General features: G+C 41.7%; 1 protein-coding gene across 25 annotated transcripts in view; it reads left to right on the top strand.

The window, feature by feature from the left end:
* Nucleotides 1-16,798, top strand: part of ADGRL2 (adhesion G protein-coupled receptor L2) — a 569,402-nt gene that overhangs the window by 409,464 nt on the left and 143,140 nt on the right. For all 25 annotated transcript variants that reach the window (XM_053391929.1, XM_053391935.1, XM_053391934.1 and 22 more), the window contains one exon: nt 6,037-6,217. In XM_053391929.1, the coding sequence (XP_053247904.1) occupies nt 6,145-6,217 (73 nt within the window). In that variant the 5' untranslated portion in view covers nt 6,037-6,144. The remainder of the gene's footprint in view (nt 1-6,036; nt 6,218-16,798) is intronic.

The following is a 16,798-nucleotide window of genomic DNA, read 5'->3' as shown; positions in this document are numbered from 1 at the left end:
AGAGTCTCAATACTTCAGACTACTTGGATGTGATACATGTCATGTCAGACTGTACCACTTCAAAATGTAAGTGGAAGAATGCTTATGTTCTTTCCAATATCAAGAACTCCCTGCATGTGAAAAGCTGGCTGGCATATCAGGGAGAATTTTTAGTCAGACCCTTTTCCTGACACTAAATTTCCACAGCAGATATTTTCTGATGCAGGGAATGTCGTCATGTGCAATTTAAGAGTGCCTTACTATGTGCTTTGTATGAACCTGTGGATTAGTGACCATATTCAGAAACAAGGGTGGATTAAGCATAGTGAATATGTTAAATCTTACCCAACTTTTCATAATACATTCTTATTGATGATTGCATAGCCATTTGAGTATAGAATCAGTAAATGGTAGTTGTTCAGATTAACTAATGCGAAGGATGGTGATCTTATCAGTGCCTGTGTTTACACATCACAGCAAACCATAGTTAATGGCTTTCCATGAATGCATCTTTCTGGGTTACTTTTCTTCTCTCTGCTAGTGTACAGAGGAAATAAACCATGATCAATGGCTGGAACCAAGGATTTTGATTTGTTTTGTTCCCAACAAATAACCGTGAGTAACCCAATCTTGGCTATAGATTGTACTGTGTTGGGAGTGAAACAAGCATGATCCCTGCATGGGACCAGGATTCATGGTTTATTTCTTCCCATGGCTACTGGGGAAGAGCATAGCGGCTACAACCGGTTTGTGCATGGTAGTGCAAGATTTATGGTACTGTGCTGGATGGACACAGAATATGCTTATGATGTAAAGTCGGGTTTCCCTATTGATTCAGTTGGATTTTCTTTGATACTAATCATTATAAATTAAATTATGGTTGGTTGTGTTTGTCAGTGATTAAAAAGGGAAAGAAGGGGTATCTTTCAAAAGATGACAACTGGGCCACTTCACCACTTCTTGGCCTTCCTTTGTGAAAAGATTAGGAAGGATGATGTCTTGACCTAGTTGTGTTCCATTGTCTGACCTACAGAGAACAGCAAAGATAGTAATTCCAACCTGGTGAAAGAGTGTGTGAACATCTCCTCCTGTACTTCCTAATCTTAGTTTCTTCTTTCCAGTACACATTAATATATGGCCAATGTTGTCAGGATGCAACAGAGATATGAAAATGGCATCATCAAGATTTTGAGATGTGTTTGGTGGGTGCCATCTTGCTTTGCTGAGATTAGGTTTTAATTGTCTTTCCAAATTTCCTAGACATAATGTGTAACGGGTGGCTTTTTTTCCTTCCCTAGTAAAACAGAAAACCTTTAAAGAAACCTTGTAAATCAGGGCATTGAAGGTCAAAGAATTAGCTTCTCTTGTGCTACCTATTGTCTACAAAAGACTGAAAGTTGGTTGCTCCTATACCTAACTAATCTTTTTGTCTTTAAGTAATGCATGCACAAAAAAGCTCCTTAAACACCCTTTTTGCTGTCCAAGGCAGGATGTTTCTGAAGGAGACCATGCTATTTCCCAGAGAGAAGGATTTAAGTTTCCAGGGAAGTTTTCCAGGCAGCTTTGGTTGCACTCTGAAATCCAATCTGCCTTTTGACTCTAGAGACTGTCTCCCTTCCCCATTATCATGACGGACTAGTGCTTTTTATTTTTATTTTATTTTAAAAAAAACACATGAAGAAAAGGTCTGAAGGGAAATGAGCTATTTGCAAAGAAAAGCCACTTACTATGAACTACATTTGCTGTTTGCTGAGAGGTAACCTAATATGGCTTTTCCTGCTGGTGTTTGTCTGTTTTGGGTTGTGTTGTTGTTGTTGAGTTACTCTGCCTCCTTATCTACAGCAATTATTGGGTCTGAAAGACAGGGCTGTCAGCAGCATCTTCAGACACAAGTGTGCTCTGGCTCCAGGTTGGTACCTCATCCTCACCACTATCACATGTCAAGTAGTTTTGCGCTATGGTACTGAAGATGCATTATTTTGTTTGTTTATACTATTGATTAAGAAGGGGGCGAGGTGTTGTTTGTGATGCACTAGATGATTATTTGGGGGGAAATCAGGAACCAAGGTGTACATTAATATTTGCTGCTGAGAGTATTTAGTGTGTGTGTGTGTGTGTAGATAGATTCAAGCAATCAAATAAATAATACAAAGATCTACACTACTAATTTTAACCCAAATCTTTTGATTTGGATACAGATGCTTATGTACTAATTTATTTGGTGCTAACACAAGGGCCGGATAATCCGATAAAGCCCCAACTGCTGACTTACAGGTTTGCCTTTCCGTACAGTAGGCAGGAATCAAGATATTCTTTGCTGCCAGCTTCCACATACTGAATACTTTCTTTGACACAGACATATTGGCTTGCTCTGTGCGTCAGCCGACAGCTGTTGCTGCTGCACCTACTTCTGTATTGTCCCAGACACATCCTCAAGCTACTTTCAAGTCATGCCAAACACCTAAATGGAATCTATGGTCAGGGAGAAGCCTGTTGTTTTCTCTGTCTCGTCAGCTGTTGCCCTCACCTCTCCCAAGTAAAGTGGTATTGAAACTCCTCTTGTGTTCCAAGTCTTTCCTTCCTTTCTGCCTTCCTACAAACCGCAACCTAGCGAGGTGACATTTGACAGAGCACACAGGCCTGTCACTGTACAACACGAAGACCCTCTTTTCCTCTACCCCTCCTTCATATTGATGTGTGCAGCTAAGTAGTCCGTCTAAGCATTATGTTCAGGAAATCGAAAAAACCCATTAAAATCAAATCTCAGCAAATCTAAAAATCCGCTGAATGGTTTGGGAGTAATCAAAAGACTGGCTTAATTTCCCTTGCAGTCATTAATGTGCCTCAGCCATGCGCTCAAATTATTCTAATGGCTAGGTCAATTCGCACTGTACTGTCTGCGAAGTGTGTGAAATGTTTTCGGAAATTACTCTTCTGGGTTGCGACGGATAAAGAGTTAATCTGACTTTTCTGTCCTTCCGTGTTTGTGCACCTGTGCCTGAGCCCAGGTCAGTCCACCATTCGTAACTGAATGGCTTGGCTGGTTTACCGAACTGGGGAATAAACTCCCCTTTCCTCTCCCCGCCCCCCATCTCACCAAAAGGAGGGGAAAGCATCATTCTTTCAGCTATACATGGCAGACCATTTCTTTGCAGCCGCTAGAGATTTTTCAGCATAGAAAGCTCTCCCCTTCTCTGGGTGAAAGACTCTGCAATGTAACATGACTATTCCTTTGTGTCAGCTTCAGGAAACTCCTGCTGCAGCTGATGTGCCGCCACTAGATTAACTGGTGACGGATCTATTTTTTCCTTCTAGGTGCTTGGGCTTCAGCCAGGGAGAGAACTATGCTTTGTTTGTCTGCACTGAACTTCTTCCCCTTTGCCACTGAAAATGCCTTAGTGGCTGCCCTGTACTGAAACATCCTTTGTGTCATGATATGAATCGTTTTGGCCTTATGCTGGTTCAGAACTTGTTGGCAGCATTTGCATGTTACAGGGAAGGAAGAACTCCCAAGTCCAGCATAGCAATTGTCTGTGTGATGAGCAGAGGGTCAGTCTAGAATCATAGAATTGGAAGGGATTCTGAGGGTCATCTAGTCCAACCCCTTGCAGTGTAGTCACAGGAACATTGGAAGCTGCTTTCTACAAGCCACCAGGCCATCTAGCTCAGTATTGCCTGCAATGACAGTGTAGTGGCTCTCCAGGACAGGGTTCTGTATCAGCCCTACCCAGAGAGGCCAGCGACTGAATTTACAATGTAGATACTGTGCCATTGAGCTACAGCCCTTCCCCTCTGCTGCCAGACCAGAACCCTGATTTTTGTTGCACCTGTTACTATAAAAATCCTGGTTTGATCTACTACAACTCCTTGGACTGAACAGGTGACATGACTGGCTTCTGGTCTAGCCTCAGCTTCCTCTAGAAGCAACCCTCTCTTCCAGTGATAGCAAGGAACCTGACCCACCTGTGGTGGTCCCTTTCAGGGCTGGACAGGGTAGGTCGATGGTGAGAATTCATAATAACTTGTAGGGGGTTATAGATCAGAGTCGAGCATCCGCCGGCCGGGATTTGGGAGAGGAGACTCTTTGTCTCCTCCTTTATTACAGCCTTGTTCAAAATGATAGAGTTGCACACACATGATCAGCTCTCTCATTCCCCCCCCCCTTAAACCCCAAATTTATTGATGCATGAAGAATAATGATTATGCTTCAATACTAAACAATAAATAAATCAGAATCATAGATTCTGTGTGCCTAGTGTGCACACATGCAACAATCAGGCATTTTAAGTGCAGGAGATGTTATGACTGACAATGGAAAGATCACTATTAAGCAGCTGATGACCGCAATCCTAAGCATACTTACGGCGAATTAAATCACAGTGAAATGTACTTCTGAATAACGTGGTTAGGAATGGAATGGGTTGTGGATTTCTTTTTCTTTCTTCTTCTTTTTGATAAATAGGTCCGTCCCCCACTAGGAATATTCCATAGGTCCCTCGCACTGGGATAGTCCAAAAAAAGGAGGGGGGAGCTTTATTGTCCTTTATTTATGGCTTTCTCCCCTTTCCTTTGAAAATCTTGAAACAAGAGTTAGCAATTGTCAAAGTGGCCATGTCTGTTCATGGCTGCAGGGTGTTGATACCCATAATATCATTGCCTCAAGTCCAGGGAACCACAATCACTGGAAATATAGTAGTCTTAATTTCTAATGATAGAACTGTTGCATGTAGCAGACTTGGGGACACCACCAGCAGCAGCATGGTGGATTTGGCAGAAGAATTATTTTTATTTTCCTCCTCTGGCTGCTTGCAGGGTACTTTTTTTTTATTAAGAGAAACTCTGGAGCTCACATTGTTGGTTTGACTCTGCTGTTCTTTGGCATGGCAGCGAGGAAAACAAGGGCCACCAGAGCTGTTTTGTCTGCAGACTACTTTGCAGACTTAGTTGTTTGCATTTGGGAGGTTGCTTTTGTAGGCTTAGCAGTAGATGTTTTGAAAGGGAGATTAAAGTTCCGAAAGATGTCTAGTGCTCTGCCTCCCTCTGTGCTGTAGAAAGCTGTTTGCTTCTCAGTGAAGGGAAAACAAATGGAAGCACATCAGTTTCACCCTTTTCCAGCATGGCTCTCTTGGACAAAAACCTTCTGCACTAATGTGTGTGCAGTGCACTCCTGTTGTAGGAAAGAAGAATCTCATTTTGTTCAGGGGTTCCTTGGTTAATTTCTAAGGTCTGAGGCTCAAACCGGCATGAAAGTCCTTCACTCTAATCCCAAATGTTAATGTGTTTGTCTTACAATTAATTGGCTATAGAGAAGGGGATATTCTGCACATTCTCAGGGATGCTCTTTTCAGGCTTACCTGCCAGTAATATGCTGGCATGGCCTGACTGCTATTAAGCCCCGAGGCTTAAAAGCAGCAGCTTGCCTTAATGCTGCCAATGGCAAACGGTTTCCATCAAGACTTTGATGGATTGTTTTTGGCTCCCAGAAACCATGTCTCTGCAGAAGACATATTTTGGATTTGGCACTGCTGCTGGTCATAGGGGGGCAGGAGCTGCTTCAGCAAAAATGGATATTTTGATTGTATCGTTTCTGCCGCTTCTGCTTTTTGTCTGAGGGGGCGCAGAGCCATACATAATACAAAGGGTGGCACTAGTGATGCAAGTGGAAGGCAGGGAAACTGTGAAGGAGAGACCTCCTGCTTAGTTTCTTTTGGCAGCTGCCCGACTTCCTTGTACGAGTGTTTGGGGGTTTTCTTTTCCCCTCGCCTCGCAATGTTTTAACTTGAGACTTCATGGAAATCCACTTCCCTGGCTTCACCACTTCTCACAGGAACGTGCCAGCATCATTAACAGTTCCTGCCTCAGTTGGAAGATGATCATTAAAACAACTTTATTTATTTTTTAACTTGATGGTGGCCACTTGTTGGTTCCTCCTGCAACCCCTGCCCGTTTTCTTATCAACAAGAGTCTGATCTCTATGTATCGTTTCGAAAATGTTTTAGTGACGCGAACATGAGTTGATTTTTATTTATTTTTTTCCATTTCCGTTTCTTTCCCCAGTTATGAAGATCAATGATGTAGACCACCCACTCGAATGACGCTGGACATTTATAACTGGAATCTTTAAGGAATAATAAGAAGAAATACGTCGAGAAAGGGGGGTCAATAATGGTGGCTTCTGATTGCAGAATGAAAAGGTTTTGGCTACTTCTGATAGTCAGCTTCCTCCAGTGTACAGAAGGTAAGATAAATTCTCTTAAGTTAAAATCTTAAGTTTCTGTTGTGATGAGATATGTCTGCTCATGTAAACCATGAGAGTCCAAAAGGACAACATAATTTATTGCAGAAAAGATGCTCCTACCCTAGTGGGATAAAACTTATTTTGGCATACAATGGTATATTTGTCAACTTCTGAAGCTTATTCTTTTGGGCTGTATCCACATGTGATTGACCAATGATGTGTATATAATATTTTTCATTTTCATGGCATATTGTTAGGTTAGGTGAAGCTATTTTTCCTGTGGCTTTTCCATTCCTTTCCCCCTCTCTTTATGAATACCTTTTAAAAATTAATTTTGAGTCATTATGTCTTTGAAATTATGTTTAAGAACATGACTAAAACAGCTTCCCAACTTTGCTTTAACTATTATTAAGCATCTGCTGCAAATTCTAAGTGGCCTCTTATTTAAAAATGTAAATTAATTGATTCCTGACAATGGAATATGTTGTCTAGCAAGTGGAGTGCCGGGGTGACTGTCCTTGAGTGGCAGGTGGTTTATTTTTGGATTCCTCTTGTTGAGCCATCTCAAAACGCTGTCCTTGAAAACCAGCAAACTGCAAGTTACATAAACACAAGACATAGCAGCTTTAAATATGTATGATCCGATGGAAGAGAAAGTGCATTCGGGGCTATTGCTTTCTCACTTACTGGTCTTACTGACATCAATGTGGCAAGTCGTTAGTGGAAAATCAGCACTGTACATCTCAGAACTGGGTAAAGTGTAATTGAAAGTGGGTCACCATCAACTTAAATCTCAGTGCTGTTTGAAAATTTATTTACCTACTGTTAGATGCAGTACCTAAGGCTACACTTAAATTAGAAAGAAAAGAAGAAGTGTCTTCCCCACCCCCTTTTTTCGAATAAAATTGTCATGTTCATTTTCACTGGTGTCACAGACCTAGTCATTTGTGCTAGCATATTTCCTTTCAACACTAGCACAACACCCCCCTGGCACGGTTGTAGTGCCACGCTTGTGTAGCAGGTTGTCAGGATAGATAATCAAGCAAAGCTGCTGCCCAACCTCCATTCATTCCGGATAAGTCCCATTGAAATGAATGGAGATTGCATGCCATTGAATTATACAGTGTATCTCCTTTATCTTAGTTCTAATTCATGAAAATCAGCTAAGAGTTCTTAGCAACAAACTAGCTAAACTGCAACAGACATTTTGTTGTTGTATTAAAAGAAACAACACAGGGGACAACGGATCACAAGAGCTGGCTGGCAAAAATCATGATGGGGGGAAAACTGTGAAGCCAGCCAATGCCTCTACATAGCTCCATCCTTATATCAGACATCGTAATATGTCAGTATATCATGATATTTAGCTGGTGATATTGTCATGATGTTGAAAACCAGATATTGCCCAACTTAGGGTTAGGACTGCATTGTTAATGTAGCGGGTGAATGTAGCCACTGTTTTTATGTGTGGGATCTTATTACGATCTCTTCTGTTGGCATGGTAATAGTCACCCTTCATCCCAGCCCTTCTCTCCTGATAATGTTTTGGAAGGGAATTGAGGAGTTTCATATCTGTGAATGCTCCTGTGAGCCTAGTTGTGTATCTGAGGTGTCAACCCCTGCAAACAGGGTAAAGGCACCGAACGCCAAGGATTGTGTTCCCAGCTCCCTCTTCCCTCCCACATGTTGAACAATAAAGACCACTGTTTACTTCCATGAATATCTTGCAGAAAGCTTTAAAACATTCTATATCTATTTAGTTTAATGTTGGCTCTGTGCTAAGACACGGCTCATGGGCTTGAATTGGAAAAAAGAAGAAGTGTCGTGTAGGAACTCCAATTTAGATTTCACGCAGTGTAGACCTGCAATCTCTCTCAGGGGATATTGCCCTTTGAAAACCTGGTTTGCCTGACCAACTTTTAAGACCTCCCCCTGCCTCCCTACAGAGTTGTCGGTAGAATGTCGAAGGCCAGCTCTGACCAAAAGCGCACTCTTCTCAGTTGCGGTTTCATTAGTTGGTAATTTGTGATTTGTCAGAGAATATTGTTATATATGTGTGCTCCAGCTGGCCTTTATGCCTTTAGTAGAGAATTAAATTTTTATTTTCCTGTGGAACTGCAGTTTATAAATGAGAGGTGATGTACTATGCAGCCACCTTTACGAAGTAAAGAAGTTAAAAGCTAATGAGAAGCTTAGATGTCTACATGTAACCACTAGGTGCCCTGAGTAATTACTGCAATGGCTTTTTAAAAAAGAAGAAGTGGGGGTTGTTTTAGTGATAAGAAATTCCTGGGAAATACTGCAGAAGTATTGGGAACATTGAAAGCTTCCCTATTACAAGGCACCATTTGGGCTATCCATTTAAAACAAAAGCATGCCACTTTAAGCAGTCTTGTCTACCCCACCCATAGGAATTGCAGTTGGTTAAACGTGCTGAGGATTGCTAAGGAGACCCCCTATTCCCAGAGTGATTTAACAATCAATGTGTCTCCTCAGGGAACTCTGGGAATTTTCACTCTTTAAAGGGCGCAGAGGTCTCCTAACATGTCCCACCCTTAACAGGATTCCCAGGATTATTTGGGGGAAGCCGTGACTGCTTAAAGTGGTGCGATACTGCTTTAAAGATATGGTGCATATGGGGCTCAAATCAGGCAATCTGTCTCTAGACTCTTATCCAAGATAGAATCTTAGAATCAAAGAGTTGTAGAGCTGGAAGGGCCATTTAGTCCATCCCCCTGCAATGCATGGATTTTTTGCCCAATGTAGAGCTTGAACCCACAACCCTGGGATTAAGAGTCTCCTGTTCTGCTGACTGAGCTGTCTGGGGATATTGACTATTCAAGCAAGTCCAGAAGACTTTCCCATTGTCTGCTATGTGATCTATTAACAGGAAATTCCAGGAACTCAGGGTTGGGAACCTCTGCATGAAAACCATATGTGCATAGCACAGGTTTTGACTCTTCCTTTTATTCTTTTACATCATAGTAGGCTCCCTTACGTTTCAGTGGATGCAGTTTACTTCCCTCCATTAAATGGAATGGAGAAGATGGTCTGCATATGGACAGGGGTAGCCAACTGCATACCCTCCGAATCTTGCTGGACTACAGCTTCTTTCATCCCCAGACAACATGACCAGTGATCAAGGATAATTGGGGGGGGGTGTATGTATTCCAGCAGCATCTGGTGGGTGCTACATTGGCCCCTTGATCTCAAGGTGCTCATGTAGGTTCCTGATCTCAGAATAAATATCTGGATAGGGGTGATTTTTTACTTTAGAACTGTACAGTTGAAGGGGAAAATCACCCCTGTCTTTTATCAGTGATACTTTGATAAATATTTGAGCTCAGTACTGTAGATAAGATCGAGGAGAAGAAAGAAATGTCAAATAGCACTGTTTAACAAGCAATATTTCGAGGGGAGAACATCATCTGCATACATTAGGGATGGAAAAAGTGAAATGATGAATTTCCACCATTTCCGAGCTAATTTTCATTTCCATTTGTAGCATTTCAAATTCATGTTGTTCTCATCTCTTATTTTTCTTGCCTTTAGTTGCCAGCAGTTGCCAGAGGCAATTTTTGATGCTTCAGTACCGAATTGAATTCTTTAAAATAAAAAAACCCAACATTTCTCACTTAAAAGAAAACTGGTAAAGAAATTGGGAAGAGTAGACGGAATGGAGCCACATTAATTACAAATTCTTAAAATAAATCAAATATTGTGGTTCTCTGTTCTGGAAAGGAATACTAATGTGGAGGTAGCTTCAAGCCAAAGCAGGGGAAATGAATCTTGCTTTATTGGATAGTCTTGCAAGTTCTGCTTAACAAAAAATGTAATAGGCTCAGGTGTAGCTGTGCTGTACCAGACAGAACTATATGTGGGAAAGCATTAGGAGCAAAGGTGAATGTGGGATTGAGTTGTATTGTATGGGGCAGGAGAAGAGGTTCCAAGATGAAGTTTATCACCCAACAGGCCCTTCTGAAGAACTGGGATTTTGGACTTGTGGCAGTTGAGGTGTAAATGTGAGGCAGAAAGTGAACACCAACTGTAGCGAGCCAGATGAGTTTCTTAGTTCCTGAAATCATCAAGGAACCCTGATATGAAAGCTTCTATATGGGTAAGGGACCTGAGCTGCTGTGGACTATAGGTGCAAGGCAGCTTTCTTGGCTAGTGTGGGGTGCCCTCCTTTGTCATATATAGGGATGGGAGATCTGATACATCCCAGATCACTAAATAAAATTCTACTACAGGCTCGAATCCCCTTTGCACTTGTAGTTTTAATGGACAGAATGAAAAAATGAACCACTGTGGGGGCTATAAAGGCAGGTGCTGGTTCAGGAAAGGTAGTGATGTTTTCTGCATTATCATCTGTCAAGTCAACAGTCCATTTCACCATTTCTAAATTACTAGCTCTAAAAGCCCATGTTGCTGTGAATACAAATGGTGCTATATCCCCACTCCATTGTAATTGGGGTAGGCCTGGAGATAGCTTTTTATCAGTAGATGTGTGCTATATCTTTGGATGAGGAAGGTATTTAAGCTTCTCAAAATGGTAGGATGAGGAAGGACTCCAGTGGTTTCAGAGCCATTAATCCCATAGGTGTCTGTAATATTAAGTGTCTGTAATGTTAAGGGAACCACAGTCCATACCACATTCATTACCACAGTAATGTTTTTGGAAGTGGGGCCCACTGCACTTTTCGAGTGTAAGGAAATGTGGTGTAACAGGAACAAACTTCCTAACTGGGTAAATGCCATCTGGATTCTCCTCAAGAAATGAGTAGCAATTCTGCATTCCCTACATAAAAACCACATCCCATCGAAATGCATTGGAGGCGCATACTCAGTTAAAGCATGTTGTTCTTTGCTAATGTGTCCAGAAAAAAAACACCTAGGCATAACACTGTGTGGAAGATGGAAGAAAAACATAGCAAGAATCTACATCTGGTTCAGCTCCTGATAAAGCATTCGCCAGATACTGTTTTAGAGGAGCTTCCTGACCGGGACATTGCAGTCTTGTTTCAGTTGTAAATAGATAATGGTGTCTGAAGATATCGGGGAAAAAGGAAACTACTCAAAAGTGAAGAAATAAAATAGAAGACGTTAATGTTCCATCTTCCTTAAAAGTTATTCTTTTTTTTATTGGAGTAATATGAGCAGTTTTTGTTTTGAAAACCACAGCCAAGGTAATAAGTTACATGAAGCAGCGAGTGCCTAACATTGCAATGAAAGAAAACAAAAGAATAAAATATGTGCTGTTTTAATTCACATTCAATGTAATAAAGCTGATGGTAAAACTGGGACCCCAGTAAACAAGGGAATGCTTGCTTTCCCACCTGCAGCTTCCCTTCCACTACCCCTTCACATTTGTGCACCAATTAGCTATAAAGGTAAAGGTACCCCTGCCCGTAGGGGCCAGTCTTGCCAGACTCTAGGGTTGTGCGCTCATCTCACTCTATAGGCCGGGAGCCAGCGCTGTCTGCAGACACTTCCGGGTCACGTGGCCAGCGTGACAAGCTGCATCTGGCGAGCCAGCGCAGCACACGGAACGCCGTTTACCTTCCCGCTGGTAAGCGGTCCCTATTTATCTACTTGCACCCGGAGGTGCTTTCGAACTGCTAGGTTGGCAGGCGCTGGGACCAAACGACGGGAGCGCACCCCACTGCGGGGATTCGAACCGCCGACCATGCGATCAGCAAGTCCTAGGCACTGAGGTTTTACCCACAGCGCCACCCGCGTCCCTACCAATTAGCTATAGTTGGCACCAATCGAATCATAGAATTGGAAGGGAATACGAGGGTCATTTAGCCCAACCCCCTGCAATCCAGAGGGACGCAGGTGGCGCTGTGGGTTAAACCACAGAGCCTAGGACTGGCCGATCAGATGGTCGGCGGTTCGAATCCGCGTGACGGCGTGAGCTCCCATTGCTTGGTCCCTGCTCCTGCCCACCTATCAGTTCGAAAGCACGTCAAAGTGCAAGTAGATAAATAGGTACTGCTCTGGCGGGAAGGTAAACGGCGTTTCCGTGCACTGCTCTGGTTCGCCAGAAGCGGCTTAGTCATGCTGGCCACATGACCCAGAAGCTGTATGCCGGCTCCCTCGGCCAATAAAGCGAGATGAGCGCCGAAACCCCAGAGTCAGTCACGACTGGACCTAATGGTCAGGGGTCCCTTTTCCTTTACCCTGCAAGCCAGCAATCTTTTGCCCAATGCGGTGCTCAAACCCATGCTCTACTGACTGAGCTATCTATGGTGGTTATATACGGGAATGAAAGTTCCCCACTGTATATGCTGTGGCCCTGATCATATCAGGCTCATACATTTGAGTAAGGGGAGGGAGCACACAATTAGCTCCAAGCAAGGTTTTTAACATAACATGTAAGGTTTTTAACATAACAAGTAGTGTGACCTTCAGATGCAAAAGTGATGCATTAGCCATTATAAAAACAAATGAAGGATGAGAGCTCATTTGACCTGCTATGGTCAAGATACTCCATTTTCTCTGGCCGAAACTATAAAGCAGAATGAGATGGCTGTCAGTAAAGTGACTTCCTTGGGTGATGTCAGCTGAAAATGGACAGCCATGGCCTTCACGTTTCTGCTCAAGTAGCTGCTTGTGTCTCTGCAGTGACATAATGCTTACTTCTTCATCCCATCCCTATACTACCCCACCTCAGGAGTGGCATGCATGGAGTTAATCCTGGTTTGTTTTCACAACAGCCCTGTCTGGTAAGTGCAGATATCTGCAGATGCTAATAATCAACCTGCAAATGGAGTATGAACGGATCTCAGTGCATAGCTTTTCATTTTGAAAGCATGCAGTGTGTGTGTCTTTTTGCAGCTTTCCTTCCTAGGAAGACAAGGCCTTGCAAAAACTGGATATATGAAAGGAGAGGGAAAACGGTCTAGGCGGTGTAGAATAAGAGACAAACCTGACAACTCCAGTTTGTGAATTGCCATTTGTTGTGCTTCACTGAAGGAAACATTGTTTAGGAACTTAACTAGGAAGTCTGTGCCTTTGGCAGTCAAGGTATATATTAATGCAACTTTGCTCATAATGTGACTCAGGTAATTCTAAATCTTGAATTTCAGTGAGCTACATAGCTTCAGCTGTTCCTTGTTAGACACTCAGTTATAAACTTTGCTTAACACATTTGTGATAGTGGAAGCCATTTAACAGCTCTGGGTGCTCCATATACATGGAATAAAAGGATGTTGAAAATTTTCCAACAAAGCGGTTGAGGAATAGTTTGCTAGTGCTAGCCCAATTTTTTTTATTTCTGTAGCCCTCTAAAGTAATGCTTCAATTTACTGCTTTTCATTGTGATAACCTTGTTCAGTCACCTAAAGAATAGCTCCATGATCAGTCACTAGGATTAGATTGAATTGGCTTAGCTTTCTTGGTTAGACACAGTTGGTTAAAGGTATCTTTATTGCCATTTTTAGCCTGTAGTTGCCTCTTGTTTTAAATTACCTGAAGATTCGAGATTACATTTCAGCCGCCTACGCATGGTTTGTGCCTAACAGCTCCTGTTTAAAAGGAGTGGTCCCTAGTATGTATAGTGCATGAATATTTATTTCTATTTTTAAAAAATAGTTGTGTGCAAAGTTGAAGTTTGTAACTTTCAAGGGCGGAGAATAGAAAGGAAATGAACAGACATAAATTTAAATTCAACAACAACAAAAAATCTAGGCAAATCTTACAGATAGTGTAACAAGCAATGCGTCTTTTAATGATTTAGTTGTGGAGGTGAACTTGAGACCTGTTTTCCAGATGGGTCCCATGAACTGTTTTAAAAAAGGGAGAAATTAGTGTACTGGAATAATCCTGTTTCTGATTGAGCTGTAAGTTCTGTTGAAATCAGCGGAATTTACTATAATATCTTGTAAATGAGTTTATGAGAAGGATTTGGGACAGAATGCAAGGAACTCTAGCTTAAAGTCACAAAACTTTGAGAGTAAATAATAAGTGAATAAGTCAGAATTGTAGCATAACCCTTGAGGAACAGATGAACTTAATGCAAGTCACATATATCATGTTATGACTGTTGTTGCTTGCCAGGGCATAGTTACTTTATTTTTTTTACAATATCATACAGTATTTGTTGTCTACTACTGTATAAAACCATTTCTCAAATTTGAGAAGCTTCAAACATTATGCATAGCTCTTGCCACAATAAATCTAGTAGTTTTTAGACGTGGGTGGCACTGTGGTCTAAACCACAGAGCCTAGGGCTTGCCGATCAGAAGGTCGGCGGTTCGAATCTCCATGACGGGGTGAGCTCCCATTGCGCGGTCCCTGCTCCTGGCAACCTAGCAGTTCCAAAGCACACAGTGCAAGTAGATAAATACTGTAGGTTCCGCTCCGACGGGAAGGTAAACAGCGTTTCCGTGCGCAGCTCTGGTTCGCCAGAAGCAGCTTAGTCATGGTGGCCACATGACCTGGAAGCTGTACGCTGGCTCCCTCGGCCAGTAAAGTAAGATGAGCGCCGCAACCCCAGAGTTGTCTGTGACTGGACCTAATGGTCAGGGGTCCCTTTACCTTTTAACTTTTGTTAAAACAGATGAACAGACTAGTCCTTCTTGTGCATAGAATGGGGCTGAGTGGCTGTATCTCTGCCCTCGCTGCTGAGGTTTTATGGTGCTGCACAAGTCATTTCAGACATCCTTTCTTTTCTTTTTTGGGATGGACATCTGCAGGGATCCGTCTACATCCAGGGTTTCAGAATATGGCAAAAGCCTACATGAGTAGAGGAGTGGCCCAACATCCCTTTTATACTCACAGAATCATAGACTTGTAGAGTTTGAAGAGAACTCAAGGATCATCTAGTTCACATCTGGTCCAACCCCCTGCAATTACATATGTGAATGGGTTGGTTTGTTTCTCCAGTACACAAGGAAAAGTGGTTAGAACTAAGTGTTTAGTTTTAGAATTTTCAAATGCTCATCGTGTTTGTTGGGTTGAGGAATGAGGAATTAATATCATCAGAGCTATTTTTCCTTCTCGCTTCGGCACCTTCTTAGGAAGTGTTAGTTTATCCCCCAGTAAAATCTGAGCGTGGCAGATTCATTGAATGGCAAGGTGTTTTTGACCTTTAGAATGCTAAGGTGTCAAACACAGTATAATGAACTTGCTTGCTTTTCTTACATTTATCACCTGATTTTGTTTTTGAAACCTTTTGTTAGCAGTTTACCAATTGGGAGTAACATACCAATAATTATATATTTTTATTATTATTACTATTATTATTAATTGAATTTCTATACCATACTTTATCCGAAGATCACAGGGCAATTGATAAGCAAATCAGCAGTAATCCTGAGACTATGGCAAGACAGAAACCGTGCTCACTTTAATAAACAGAGCAACACCATATTTTGAGATGGTGTCAATTTTTCTCTGCCTCCAAAAGGAACCTGAGCATCTCTACTAAATATGAATTTTCTGTTGTGCTAAACCTTTTTTGTGATTTCATTATCGCTACCCACTGACTTTTCTTTGAAAGAGAGTTGTAGGAGTATCTGCATATACCCTTTTTGGTACATGCAGATCATTGGCCTCTGCCAGAGTGATACTGCAGTTGTTTTTAACAGAAGGAAAATAGAGAATCTCCTAATTTCAAATGAGATTGAAGAATCCTAGTGAGAGGGGTGTGTGGATGTGATTTTGGTTGTGTTAAAAGGTACTTTGTAGATGCTTTCCTGCTGTCGGCAAAGAGGTGTGAAAAATTAATTCTCGCAATGCAGTTCCCCCCCTCCCAACTGTGGAACAGTGTTGGAAAGGAAACCAAATTGTGTTATGTGTTCCTGTTGGTTTCCTAAGCACTTTCTACTGGAAACAGCACATATAATTTAAATGCCGTATTGCATAATTAAGAAGCCTAGTCTAGGAAAAACTATGTACTTTTTTTGTACAGTTCCCTGTACCTGTAGTATTTTAGAACAAGAAATGTCCTTGTCTTGGAGATTTTCTTTTGTGTCCAAATCTAAGAGGTAACCTCTATTTCACTTTTTTAAAAAAAAACTTTCGGACTTAGGGTACTTTCAGTTATGAAAATTACTTTAGTGTTCAAGCAGCAAGGTTTCCTTACATTGATTGTGACATGTGTGCATTTTTTGGCATTAAACTCTTGAGCATAAAAGTAAATCGTCGATTGGCCATCCGTTTGTCAAATACAGCCTCAAGAGACAGAGGAAAGCTAGCTTGAGATGTTGCTCCATTCTTAACAGTAGAAACAATTGGTTATAGATTTCTTTTGCAAGCAGCTTGCCCTCCTTATCAATTATGGATTTACTAGAATGAACAGAAAGTGTTCCATTTGAAATGTGGAGATACAAATGAAGTTTTGAAACACTTTGGCTTCATATTCCTATTTCCTTCCTAATGCATCCAATTGTGATCTTTTTCCCCTGTCCGAGCAGAGGAATTTCCCCTTCTCTCTCTCTCTCTCTCTCTCTCTCTCTCTCTCTGTGTGTGTGTGTGTGTGTGTGTGTGTGTTTTCTTACTATGTCATCAGATGACAATCTTATTCAAACAAGATGTTTCTTAGATGAATTTTAATTATATAGTCTAGGCTCAAAT

Source organism: Podarcis raffonei, chromosome 6, assembly GCF_027172205.1.
Source record: "Podarcis raffonei isolate rPodRaf1 chromosome 6, rPodRaf1.pri, whole genome shotgun sequence".
In the NCBI taxonomy this organism is placed as follows: domain Eukaryota; kingdom Metazoa; phylum Chordata; class Lepidosauria; order Squamata; family Lacertidae; genus Podarcis; species Podarcis raffonei.
Note: the sequence above shows the minus strand (reverse complement) of the source record. Positions and strands in the feature narration are given on the sequence as shown.